General features: G+C 45.8%; 1 protein-coding gene across 4 annotated transcripts in view; it reads right to left on the bottom strand.

The window, feature by feature from the left end:
* Positions 1-13,318, bottom strand: part of LOC306821226 (NT-3 growth factor receptor-like) — a 180,401-nt gene that overhangs the window by 140,693 nt on the left and 26,390 nt on the right. For all 4 annotated transcript variants that reach the window (XM_079339517.1, XM_079339519.1, XM_079339518.1 and 1 more), the window contains exons 2-3: positions 7,544-7,618; positions 2,761-2,832 (exon numbers count right to left, since the gene is read on the bottom strand). In XM_079339517.1, coding sequence (XP_079195643.1) covers positions 2,761-2,832; positions 7,544-7,618 — 147 coding nt within the window. The remainder of the gene's footprint in view (positions 1-2,760; positions 2,833-7,543; positions 7,619-13,318) is intronic.

The raw sequence follows: 13,318 nt of genomic DNA, 5'->3' as shown, positions 1-13,318 counted from the left end.
GCCACATGATACCGTGCTGCTTACATATGTTGTAAACATGGAGGTGAATTAAGTTCATCGTTTGGAAGATTTATTTATATTTATTGCACCATAGCATATAATATTATAACAATGTTATCATGTTATCTTTATTATATCTATACTTATTTATATTATATATTATATTACATGACACTCTTATATTCTTACACCTCTATATCTATACTCCAGTCAAAACTGCACTATATTTATTATAATATAATAATATATAATAATAATAATATATAATATATAACTGTCAACACTGTCTACATAACCCTCTGATCACACGTCACTTTACTTTTTTTCACGCCGTTCACTGCACAGTATTATTTTTTTTTATTGTCCTGTTGAATCCACCACAGTAGAGTCCCCTGTATATATCCCCCCCCCCCCCCCCCCCCCCCTTACTACTTGAAATTGTGTTATTATTGTTATTATGTTATTAATTTATTCAGTTTTTGACTCTTTTTGATTCTGCTGCTGTAACGCTGTAATTTGCCCATTGGGGATCAAAAAAATAAAAATGATATCGTATCCTATTTGAGGGGGAAAATATGGAGGCGTTTTGAATCCACGGGAGGAAACAGAAGCTTTAAATACAGCACTTAAAGCAGCCGACGTTACCTGACTGTGACGTGTTTTATTTGGTTTGACCTGTGAGGTCATACTCGTGTCTTCAGGTAGCATTGATGATACTCTGGTTTGTTGACTTTGTGCAGGCGCCTTAGACGTTTGCAGTTCAGACGCAAACCTTGACTTTGGAGACAATCAGGCAACTTGATCCCGAAGGACCGAGGCTCCTGATGCCGAGGCGAGAAACAGAAGCGCCTCGTCACTCTGATTGGTGGAGTCGAGCCGTACGAAGCTACCAGTGTTAGCCTACAGTCTGTTAGCAGGGAGGACGAGCTGCACACTGGGCGCTCAGTAAATACGTCACAGTGGGAACATTCAACCCTGCAGGCTTTGACGTAACCCCGAGAGAAAGCTAGCCTAGCTTAAATGCTAATTCTTGCAGCTCACGTAACAACAGACATGCACCCTGTGTAGGCTACTTTTCTTTACAGCTCAATGAAAACGCCATCTGATCTCTGCATACAGAGTGCACAACCTGCTATCATCATGCTGACAATGGTGTCCCGTGTACCCAAAAGAGTCTGTTAGCGTTTGGAGTACGGGTACATGACTCTGCACTTACACGACGTCATGATACACATTGAAACACACACGAATGTTAATTGAAAAGAGGGAGTAGCCGGGGTTAATCACAGTCATCAGGTTCCCAGCATGTAGGAAGAAGGAGAACTGTAATGCGTCTGCGTTCGCCCGGGCGTCTGACAAAGAGACGAGCTGTCGTCCTCGCCACAAAAGGAGCGAGCGTCACAGCGTCTGACGGCCTTCGCTTTGAGCCGACCTGTCTGACACAGGCGGCGATGAGGTCGCTCTTCTGAGGCTAAGCTTAGGCAGAATAATTCATCTTCTTTGACATCATCAGCCGCAGTGTCACCTAGCAACCAGCCATCTCCATTAAAGAGGTCACATAGAGAGGTGGACTGTGTGTGTGTGTGGGGGGGGGGACAGTGATCATGTCTTTAATCAGTTACCCACACACTCGTCTCTTCTGCTAGCTTGTGAAACATTGTGGCTCTTTCTAAAGATAACGTTGAAAAGGTCGCAGTCCTTTATTTGTTTTCACTCTTGTCTGAGTGAATCTTCCTTCTGCTGAGGGAGAAACGAGCGAACGAGCCATTTCAATCAATTCCATTAAATCCTGATGAGCTCAATTAGCTCTACCAATCAGCTAACGAGAGAGAGAGAGAGAGAGAGAGAGAGAGAGAGAGAGGGAGAGAGAGAGAGAGAGAGAGAGAGAGAGAGGGAGAGAGAGAGAGAGGGAGAGAGAGAGAGAGAGAGAGAGATAAAAGAGGAAGCAGCTTTTTTAAAACACAACAGCAGACGTGTTCTCACACTCGGAGGCCTAAAGGTCCAAACAAGACGAGTCAGGCGACAGTGTCCTCGTTAGGAAGCAGGCAACATAAAGACAAAGATTATATTATAAACACACCCACACACACACACACACACACACACGCACACACACACACACACACGCACACACACACACGCACACACACACACGCACACACGCACACACACACACGCACACACACAGTTCAAGGGGCACAGCTTCAGGGCTAACAGCTGTAATCCACAGGAGAGAAGAAAAAACACACCAAACTGCCTCTTAGTTGACAACTGGAAATTGCAAATGGCAGAGTGTTCAGGTAACAGACTGAGACCGAGTTCCTCGGCGTGTTTACTCACTGAAAATTGGGGAATAACAGGCTGTCATACGGGCTGACACATCAGCCTTTGTTAAAGAAATTACCTTGTTGTGCGCCTGCCTCGGTGACGCTCGGACAGATTGTCCGTTTGGTGAGTTCACACTAAGTGGAAGTGCGTGTTTGGCGTGTTGCTCTGCCGCAGCGCAGAGAGGCCGCGGCAGATAGAAATCCAATTATCCAAGGCAAATAATGGATGTCTCATTTAAGATGTGCGGCTGTTTCGACAGTAATGGCAGTGCCACAATTTTCCCCAAAGCCATTCTCTATCAGCTGCATCACCTCCTGCTCAACACTAACTCATCTGTAGCCATACACCGCAGGCTGTCAGCCATCACAGATCCTAATAAATCTCGTAAAGGCGCCGGGAAACATGGCTGTCAAAGATAGAATATTTACTCACATGTAGCGTAGGTGTGGGTTCTGAGCGAACGCTCGGGCCTGGATCGTCTTCAGGTTGCAATTCATGATCGTTCTGAAATGATAAAAACAGATCGCACTGTAAAGAAAGCATCTAAACAAAGACGTGCATTTCCCTGAGCGCGTGGGCACGCACACACATCTCAGCGTAGTGATCATGGAACCGTGGAGAAAGCGTTCGGATTTGGTTTCTCCATTTTTCATCTTCAGTTTAACGCACATTTCATCCCACTCGTGCCGCTCCGTCCCTCATCTTGACTCCGTCATTTGACTGCTGGTTAGAAACCTCGCAACATTTCTTCCTCTATTTTCTGAACGATTCTTCATTTCAAAGGTTTTTATCATTTCCAGCTGCAAAGTGTTTTTCTGTCGTTTGAATAAAATTGCACATAAGTCTAAAAAAACAGCGAAACGTTGGCGTCACGCTGATGCATTTATAGACATCTTTTCCTCTGGTCCACTGTAACAAATCTTTCTTTTCTGTTTCAATTACTTTAACTTCAATCTGCACGCGTGCACCCTGCGGAGCTGACACTGAAATGAAAATTCACTTTGAAGCAACATGTGATGAAAGATTTGTGAACTTGTGTGTCTTTGCTGCAAAGTGACTGAAACCCTGTGAACGCCTCCTCACACATTCCCCCTCATCCTGCAAGGAGTGAAAGAACACCAATAATCCTCATTTAGCTGTGGACCCCATGGAATCCTCTCGAGGACTAATTGAAATCCCGGTGCCCCAGTTTGGGAACCACTACCCTGGGCTCCAATGGTAATGACTTCTAATACTCTAATCACAGATGTCTCTCAACGTCAGGGACATCTTCAGTCTGCGCCTCGTACCGCAGCTGATTGGACGGAGCAGTCGTTGCTGTCTAATCAGGACGATGTACCGTTGAGGAAAAGGTTCCCAAAGTGTGGCTCTGGGGCCTTTTAAGGGTCCTTTATAGGGTCCTCAATGGGTTCTTGGAAGCAATTTCACTGTTATGTAATCCCCAAGAAATTAGCACAACAATCCTCGCAGCAGTAACGACGCTCATAAAAACAGGCCGTCCAGAAAATCCCAGGTTTTTAAGTTCCTGCATGATGTCTGATGCACTTTTTATTGGTCATCTGTTTCCAGACAATAAAGGCTGCATTACTTTTCCCCAGTGTTGTGCAGGTATGACTCCGTGGACTGTATGAGACATGGACGTACGCTCAGTGACGTCACCATAAACACGACAGCTTTAATGTACGGCTGATGCACGCAGCAGCCATGTTGGGTTCTGACTCCGACGAGCAAATACGACTTCAGAGGGAGTTTCCCACTTCCCAGTTCAACTGGAACGCAGCATAAAGCCTCTTCACAAACAGCTCGTACGCCCTTCCTGTCACTCAACACAGCCACGCCCCTCATCATGCAAATAACAAGGGGCTTTGATTGGCTGAAAACTATCCAAGCTAATGCTACTTTTGTGTCTATTCAACAGCTTTAAAGTGTTTATAAATGTGCAATAGAAACTATATTCTGTTGAAATGGGCATTTAAAAAAAGGGGGAGTTAATGGGGATTCTTCCGTTTTTGCAGCCTGCCTCAAGTGGACAATGGAGGAACTGCAGTTTTATCACCTACTACATCGTTCTGTTAGTACGCAGTATGTACTGCATACTGTGTTGAACAGTCGTCTGTCGTCTGACTGTCAGTCGGTGGTCCTTCTGCAGGACACCCGGCTGCTATTCTGGTTTCCAGTCTTGGAATAAGGAAGTAAACAGCAGCCCAGCTCGGATGCTGCTAAAGTGACAAGACAGATTAATTTGGATCTTCATGATTTAGAGAATCAACAAGATAACTGCTGGTATCTTTGTGTGGTTTGGTCTGATGGAGATTATTTTCTCTGATACGATGGACGCTGCTGTCTGTCATTTTAATCCTGGTGCTTTGCATTGTGGGAAGGCTGGTCTGATGCAGACTGTCCAAATCAAGACGACATCTGGGCACTTTTGGCGTACTGCGGGTCTTGTATTTGATCACATCCTGCGTTCTGGTCAAACAGGATCAGACTGCAGGTGAAGTTTGGACAAACTTCTCGGATGGCTCTGACGCTGGCGCTTCTCTTTTCTTCTTCACTGGTTGGAGGGCTGCAGCTTCAGCAGGCGCTGCCGATACAGAGGGAGCGCGGTCGTCCACGGGTTGGCGTGCTGGCTCAACTCCCAACCCACGAGCATTTGGCCCACAGCTCCCACTCCCTCTCCCTCTCTCTCTTCACCACGTCTCTTTATTCAGCTGTGCCATTAGTACATGCAACAGCCAAGAAAAAATATCTTCAAACTAAAATATTACTGATTTTGTAAAAGAAAAATCATGATAAACATGATCTAAATTGGTGCGTGCCAACTTGACCAACGTAACAGGAAGGAGTTTGATTATAGTTCTTCTTTTCGTAGCTTTAATAAATCCCATAAAAGACCAGAACTGGTGACAAATTATTCTACAAATCTCATCCTGTGTGCCAAAAACCTCAATTACTGTGAAGAAGTCAGTGATCACGGCGTGCACTTTGTGTTCTGTTCCCGTCTTATCAGGGAAATTAAATCACTGTCCTTCATTTTGTATAAGTCACATATTCAGCCCTCTAAGTCTGTAAACATCAATTAGAGCAGTCGCTGTGTATTACTCCACAGCTGAAAATAGTCCCAAACAAAAACAAGACTGAGACATAAACAGTGTGTTCAGCCTTTCTTAAATATATCAATTATACATTTGTGACCTGCCTTTAAATATCGTCTGCGGCGCGGCGAGCGGCGAGCGGCGAGCGGCTCAGGGTGTCAGACAGTATTACCACACGGATTAATGCACGGCTAACTTTTGGTGTTTTCATGGACTTTGTTGACGGTGAGATAAATATGATTTCTGTAAATACAGCCTACCTGTCTCATTGCACTGCCTTACACTCTGTTGCCTGTTGCCATGGATACAAAGGTTTTTCAATCCATCAACCATTAAAGTGCCAATTCACAACAAAGGTTACCTCACTGTGATTCACACTAGAGCAGGTTAAAGACCGTCCTCATTGTTCAGAGGAAATGGGACAGGAGGAGACGGGAAGGACGTCGTCCACACGTCTTCTCCTCTGAGGTGGAGGTCGGAGCATGCCGGTTCTGGTGGCTGTGCGTCAGGTGCTGGTAGAACCCGATCGCCTCACTGGAGGTTGAAGGAGCTGCAGAGCCCGGCGCGTGGATCTACTCTGAAGAATAATCGACGTAATGCAGCGCTCCCACACTGACTTTAAAGTTTGATGCGTATCTGAATATCTATTTTACAAAATTAGATTGAAGACAAATTATGACTAAAATCGATTCCTTTCATTTTTTCATAAAAGCACCAACGCACCTTGTGATGTCTTTGTCTCTTGCACGCGTTCGGGCGAGCGGGGACACACACCCTCTTGCCATGATGGCGCCTGCTCGTTACAAACCGCCTGACGCTCACGATATTACTGCGATTTATTTTTCAGAGTACTGATGTGAATCTTGACACCTGTGGATGGATTTTTAACTTCCTCGTGATTAATCTTTACGTCCCTGTATCTGAAGAACCCTGCGTGCGCTGGATTACTCTGATCGTGGATGCTGTCTGATCCTGCTCAATGATGCGTTTATATGTAGCCATAACATAAACTACTGCAGCGGTCATAAAGGGAAGCAGCTGATTAATGCAGTCAGTGTCTTATTTATGGATTCATGTGCAGTTATGCAACATTATTAAATCGGTCTTTTTATTCAGAAACAAACGAGATCCTGTTCCATTTGACTCAAACACAGAAGGATGAGCTAAAATATTTAATGTGCCCATGCAAGGAAACCTGGAGTGACTGCATCTGGCACATCCCTTCAAACTGCTATCAGCCAAACGAGGCAACATGACACGAGGTAACAGCTTTCCCAGGGAACGCTGCGCTCCAGCCAGGGAGGAGCCGGCGTCCCCAGACAAGGCAGCAGGAGAGAGGAGGTGGTAATGAGAAAAATGCTAATTTAGCGGCAGAGATATTACACTTGGCCTCCCTGATGAGAGATCAAGGGGATCAGGGGAGAGGGCCAGCTCTGACTGTGGAAGGCATGGGAGAATTCGGTCCTCTGCAGGAAGAGGAAGAAAGGGGGAGGTCGGGAGGGAACGAGCGAGCGAGCGAGCGAGCGAGGGAGGAGCGGCTGGGTGAGATGAATGTAAAGGATGTGGCCTCATAGCGCAGGGTGGCAAAGCAGGAAATGAGCGTAACATTGCTTTAAGAAGTGAAGAGATGGGAATTTATAAATAAAAATCCCCATGACACAGCAGGAACCCGTAATTCAATTTTCCCCGCTGCTTTTTACTGTTATTTGATCAGTGGCTAAGAAAGCAGAGGGGATGTTCCACCGGTGTGCGACTGTCGAGAATTAAAAGCTTGTTTAAACATCAGCTTGTGTTAGGATCAGAAACGCGACCTTCACTCCCTCGTCTTTCCCCCCTGACTAACAACTTGTCACCTCCCCGGAGAATTAGCCGGGTTTGAGTCACTTTCAGACGAGTAGCGGATCAAATCCCAGCGCGGTGCCGGCGATGCTCCGGCTGCAGAATCTCGTGTTCTATCATCAGCCGCTCTGCAGCGAGCAGACGGGCAACCTGATGGAAAACAGGGATTAACAGCAGCACAGGTTCCTCTGTCCTTTCCCAGATCTACGGCGCAGTGGGACAGACATAAAGGGAAGTGTCTCTCATTGGTCTCCCCTCTAGATAACAGCAGTAACACTTACAGTCTCTGCAGTCCAGAGTAGAGCTCCATGTCCACGTCTCTGAGAAGCTGCAGTCCTGTCCAGTTCTCTATGTGTCTGTGAACAGAGAAAAAGGAGAAAGAGGATTAAAAATGAGGCGCTCTTGTTCTTCAGAGGGGGGAAAAGAAACGCAACCAACTAGGAGATATGACAGAAGCAAACTTTTGTTCAGTCTCAAAATGGCTGGCTGTGTGTTGTCAGAGATGTTGAATCCATATTCATTTAAATTGCAATTATTGGAGCAGTTGTGACAGAGCGCTCTCTGCGGCACCTCTGATAGATTTAATTGCCAGGAGGCAGCTTGTGGAGCTGTAATCTATGTGAGGGAAAGTGTGAGCGGGACGGAGCAAAATAAATAGTCCAGATGACTTTACGTCGACTAATACGAACACCAGCCGCCGAGAGAAAAGTCTCTGTGCAGGGATAAAAGACCGGAGGCTGGAGCCGTCAAATTAGCTTCAGGAAAAATAGCATTTGTAAATGATTTGTTTGTTGTGTTTTGGAAATGAAACAGGCAGCACACACCGGGCACACCGATTCAATTAAGCCGGGGAAATGAGGAGACGTAGCAGAGGACATGGCAAAGGCTTTATTGGCTTTGTTTAGTGGAAGAAAAAAAAAAGGGAAAATATGATTTAACGCTGACGGCAGCTTTACTCCAAATGTCAAATTTCAAATCAATGCCAACACAACAACAATCAGGAGACCTTTTTTTGAAATGGCAGCTTGACAACTAATCAGCTGTTCTTCTCAGCAAACCTACAGAAACACAAGAACCCCAGGGAGCAGGGAGGGGCAGATAAGGTATAAAACACATCTCAGCCCCCCAAACACAGTAACCATCAATTATTAAGTTATGCTTATTTATTAAAAGATCACACGAAGTGTTATCTTTTGCTCGCTAACAGGCAGCTGCTCGCTAACAGGCAGCTGCTAGCTAACAGGCAGCTGCTAGCTAACAGGCAGCTGCTAGCTAACAGGCAGCTGCTAGCTAACAGGCAGCTGCTAGCTAACAGGCAGCTGCTAGCTAACAGGAGTTGTTTTAAATACACTTGTTCGTGGGATGCGTGAGAAAGTAGGTTCCTGTTTTCAATCAGAGGCCTTCGTGTTAGGAATTTGCACGTTCTCTGTGTCTGTGTGGGTTTTGATCTGTTGTTCACTCGGTGCCTGTTTTTCACGTCATGTCGATAAAATGAGTCTGTTTTATTTTGAAATTGACCGGACGCTCAGCGTGTTTCCTTGTCTGACTTCCTGTCTCTTCTGTTCAGCTTGACGCTTGCTTACAGCGTGCAGCGTCAAAAATAGACTTGGAGCGTATTTAAAAACTGGCACGTGCCGGAGATGGACCGCGGCGCTCTGCTGTGGAAACAGGAGCATCGGCTATAGTGGCAGTCGTATGTGGAAACTGGCAGTCAGTCCAAAAACATGCTCGTCAGGTGAGCTGGTGACTCTAAAAATAGCGCCATGGTGACCAGTCCAGTGAGACGCCCGGTGCTGGCTCCGGCCTCTTGTGATAGGCGGTTTAGATTACGGACGACGGATGTTTTGTTCCTTCAGGGAGTTACGTGTAATTTTGAACATTTAGTATCTTCATTTTAAATGCTATAGTTGAAATGTAGAGTCCAATTTATTGAACCACACATACCTGCAGACACACAAAACGGACCTAGCCATTCATGCACAGAAAAAAAACTCACAAATCGTGCAGTGGAGGACGAAGCATTGAGCGGAGTTCAGCATCAGATAGCAGTTTGTATTCTGTGAAAGCAGCGGGAAAGTATCATTCCTGCAATTTGTATTTGGCAGAAATGTTGCTCCTGCAGCATATCTTTTGGCTCTCGTGCATCTGCTGCACAATGATGAGGCAGCTTCTGAGACATTCTGTTTATCTGAGCTCTGCGCTCCGGGTGCATCACCTGCTTTGGTGGTGAGGAGGATGCAGGTCTGCCAAATGTAACCAGCACCATGCATGACTACACTGTTGGCCACTCAGGTGCCAATGTTTTTTTTTGTTTTTTTTTTATAAAGGCTGGCAGGTGGGAGTAGTTAGTGGTCAGCGTGATGCTGCTTCAGGATGTTGTTTTCCAGTCAGTGAGTTTTTAAAATCTGTTCACATCCTGGACGGCAGCAGTTCTGATCGTAATGTGAGATGAGTCGTGGAAAATTGGAAATGATTTCTGGATTGTTTTTGGCGATCTGAACTCACAGCAGGCTGAAGGTGATCTGTGCAGGTGAACCTGTTTACCCAAAGGCAGGAGGGTGGTGGTAAAACACCCGAGTACGGTGGTCACATGTTTAAATACATTTAGAGTGGAAACAGTCTGTTGGTTTGAAATGGAGGAGAAAAAGCAGGATGTGTGTGTACAGGCCCTGAAGCAGCGCTCGACTGTCTCACAAAGCAATAAGAAGTGAGTGATGTATTTCATTTGTTTACTGAGATCTTTATTTTACACAAAGGTGAATTTTATTTCTTGTGTTGATGTATGTTGTGTTTCAAACATTGTCAGTTAAAGTTTTCCATCAGTTAGTGTATTTGTGCTTTTCTTTACTGTGCAGCTCTCTTATGAAGTAAAGCTGCAAATGATCTAATTTGAAACAGGAACAAATGACAACACGCTACTCTGAAAACTACGAGGAGACTTTTGCAGAAGAGACTTAATGGACGGTTTCAACAAAAGTCCCGCCCCTGACGGGTAAAATAGCCAACAAGGGTTTAGGATTCGTAAGGGCCAATCAGATTTCAAGAGGGGGGCCACGCCACCCCTCAGGACTGCACATGAAGTCGACATATATAATCTTCATAGAGTCACAGTGGAGGCCGAACACGACCTCAGAGCACAAACACACAGCCATGTTTGTGAAAAGATGTATCATCCGTAACTGCTTCAGAACATCACAAGGACTGTGCTGATGTTGAGACAGGTGTCAAAGTGAAGCAGGAGACTCTGAGGACAGAGCTGAGTCATTAAAGTGACCTGAGAGCAGAAGTGACGGATTCCCCTCACACAGCGTGGCTCACTCACAGACAGTTCTGGGGTGTTAACACAGAGAGAGGCAGGCAGCCTCACAGGAGCTTTTATACCGAGCAGCAACCTCTGCAGTAGAAAAGGATGCATGAGTGTAAAAACCCTGCAGTTCCTGGAGTGTCCACTAGAGGCTGGCTGCAGCAGCACAGGAAGTCACATACACACCCATTCAAAAAAAAAAAAGGGTCTCCTCAAACCCGAGCGTCACATCGGCAATTGTTTTTCTTAAAACAACAATTTTGGTCTTTTCAGAATCAAAGATTTTAAAACGTTGAGCACGAATATCTGTCCGAATCATCGTCAATGACCCACTGAGGACTGAAGTCTCTGAAGCAACTTTAAACCACTAATATAACTGAAACAACGTCAACACAAAGTAAGACATGAACACAAAGAGACCACTTCAACGAGTTCATTTTATTGAATTCTAAACGTAATTTCGATGCAAAAATCCCCCGTCTGTCCCCCTCCGTGGAAGCTTCTTAATTAAAAATGTTGACAACTTGTTTTCCTCCTCTGAGGATCTCCATGTCTCACACCGGTGTGTTCTTAAGAACCAGGATGTGTGGATAGTAAACATTAAAAGTTTTAATTTTCTGTGTGATATTACTTTATAGTTTTGAGAAAGTCAGGACTGAAATGAAAGAAAGAAGTTCTTTGTGTTGTCGGTGACGTGACTCTGGACGCCTGGTTGACACACTACATTCACCCAAAGAACACAAGCGGTGTGAAGGTTTTATCTGAGTGTGTCAGAAACACAGACGAGCTGGGATGGGTCACTTCATGCAGAAACATCCTTCAGTCCTCCTGACGTTCTCTCCATGTTTTCACGAGTGAAAGCAGCTCGATTGTAAAAGTCTAAACGTCAGATAACTTAGCGGTAATGTTGTTCGCCCCATGTGCAGAGCTTTCAGTCCTCGCTGCATGTCGTCCCCTGCTCCCCCCACATCGCTCTCTCTTCAGCTGTCCAATCCAACGAAGGCACAACAAGAAAAGTCTCCGCTGCACAAACTCAATCACTCCGACCAACCTGGATCGTTCTCGCTCAAATCATTGTTAGCCAATCATTGCACGCCGCAGGAAATACTCTGAGGGTCATGACGTTTAGGTCACACAGTCAGGGAGCGACCGGTCCCATGGAGAGCTGCTTCATACGCAGGACAGGGTTTACATCACATCAATAACACACACACACACACACACACACCTCCCGCCTCCCTCTGCGAGGTGCACGTGTGAAAAGGAAACTCAAACATGTCAGCTGCAGCCTGTCCTGACATTTCCTGTGTGAGGCTGCAAACTGATTCAATCCTGTGATATGAACTAAATTCATTCTGTTGCACGTGAAAAACAAAAACTGTTTTCATCTGCAGCCGTGCTTCACGCTCAGAGACATTATTCAGCTCTATCTCCATTTCCATCACGAGAGCGCCTCCCTGCAGACCTGCACGCGCCGCCCGCTCACAACTGCTGATTGTCCGCCGCGTGTTGAATATGCACGTGGAACAAAGGTGCTGACATAATACAGGAGCAGCGTTCAGTCGGAGGAGTGGTGCACTCTGGAGGTTTCACATTTAAGCAGCCTCCTCACAGACTTCCAATGAGTGAGGCGGTCCAATCGTGTTAATGCCACGATCGTCTGAATCAAGAGAAGAAGAAGGACACACGCCATGCTCTGTTCTTTGAAACGTAGTTAGGATGAACGTCCGGTTCTTCTCTCTCATCTCTCATTTGTTCTCCGTGCAGCATTTTATGACAATCCCAGACCGTCAAAGGGCTTTCGAAATAAATTTGCCGTGACATGACTTGATAAAAAATCTGGGAGGAAAAACAAAGAAAATGAGCAGAACACTATCAGAACAAATTGTACTGGCAGATCTTCCCGCTTGCCCCCTTTATATTCAAGCCGATGAAATTACCGCCACCTTCCATCTGCTTTAGAAAATGGCCTCCAACAAAGAACAGTCTGAACCGGGTGGCAGGATGGTTCAGCGCTCGAGGAAAACACCCTGGAAGCAAACAGTAACAGATTCCATCCCAGCTCCAGCCATCTGTCGCGTTGCAGCCGCCCCTGGGCGACGCACTCAGCCGCTACCTGCGATCTTGTTCTGGGCTTCGAGTGCGAGCGGTTTCTCCTTCCCTAACAGGAGAACACACGCGGAACAGTCGGAAGGGGCAGAACGTGACAGACGGTTTGAGCGCCGCGCGTTGGACTGCTCTGCGTTTGGAGAGGACGGAGCCGGCAGAGAGGAGGAGGACACCGCGTGACACTCGGAGACAAAGACAGTCTCAGCAGACGTCCACGCCGTGTTCTGTCTGGATCTGTGTCTGGACCCTGAGCTGCTATCAGCACAGGGTCAGCAGAACTCTGAGTCCATATCAGTTTACCAGGGTCAGGGTTCAAATCCCACCTGTAGCGTTCTTTCTGCTGAGTTCATCCCGTTATCTAAATATCTACTAATTCTGTTTGTTTTCTTTAATTTGCCTATTACCTATTCTGTTCTGTTATTTAAATTTATTTTATTTAACTTTAATTAACCAGGAAAAAAAGAGAAAACTCTTTCAGATTTAAAATCTCTTTTTCAAAAGTGTTCCACTCAAACCTTTTTGATTTCTGTTTTGCTGCTGCAGCGGGCGACTGTCCCCTCTGGGGATCAATAATGTGACGTTATGTGATTCCAAACTCAACCCGTCCCGTCTCTGAAATAAAGGCAGATGTATTCCTGGTCAC

This window comes from Symphodus melops (genome assembly GCF_947650265.1).
Source record: "Symphodus melops genome assembly, chromosome: 3".
NCBI lineage: Eukaryota > Metazoa > Chordata > Actinopteri > Labriformes > Labridae > Symphodus > Symphodus melops.
This window is presented reverse-complemented; position numbering and strand designations above follow the sequence as displayed.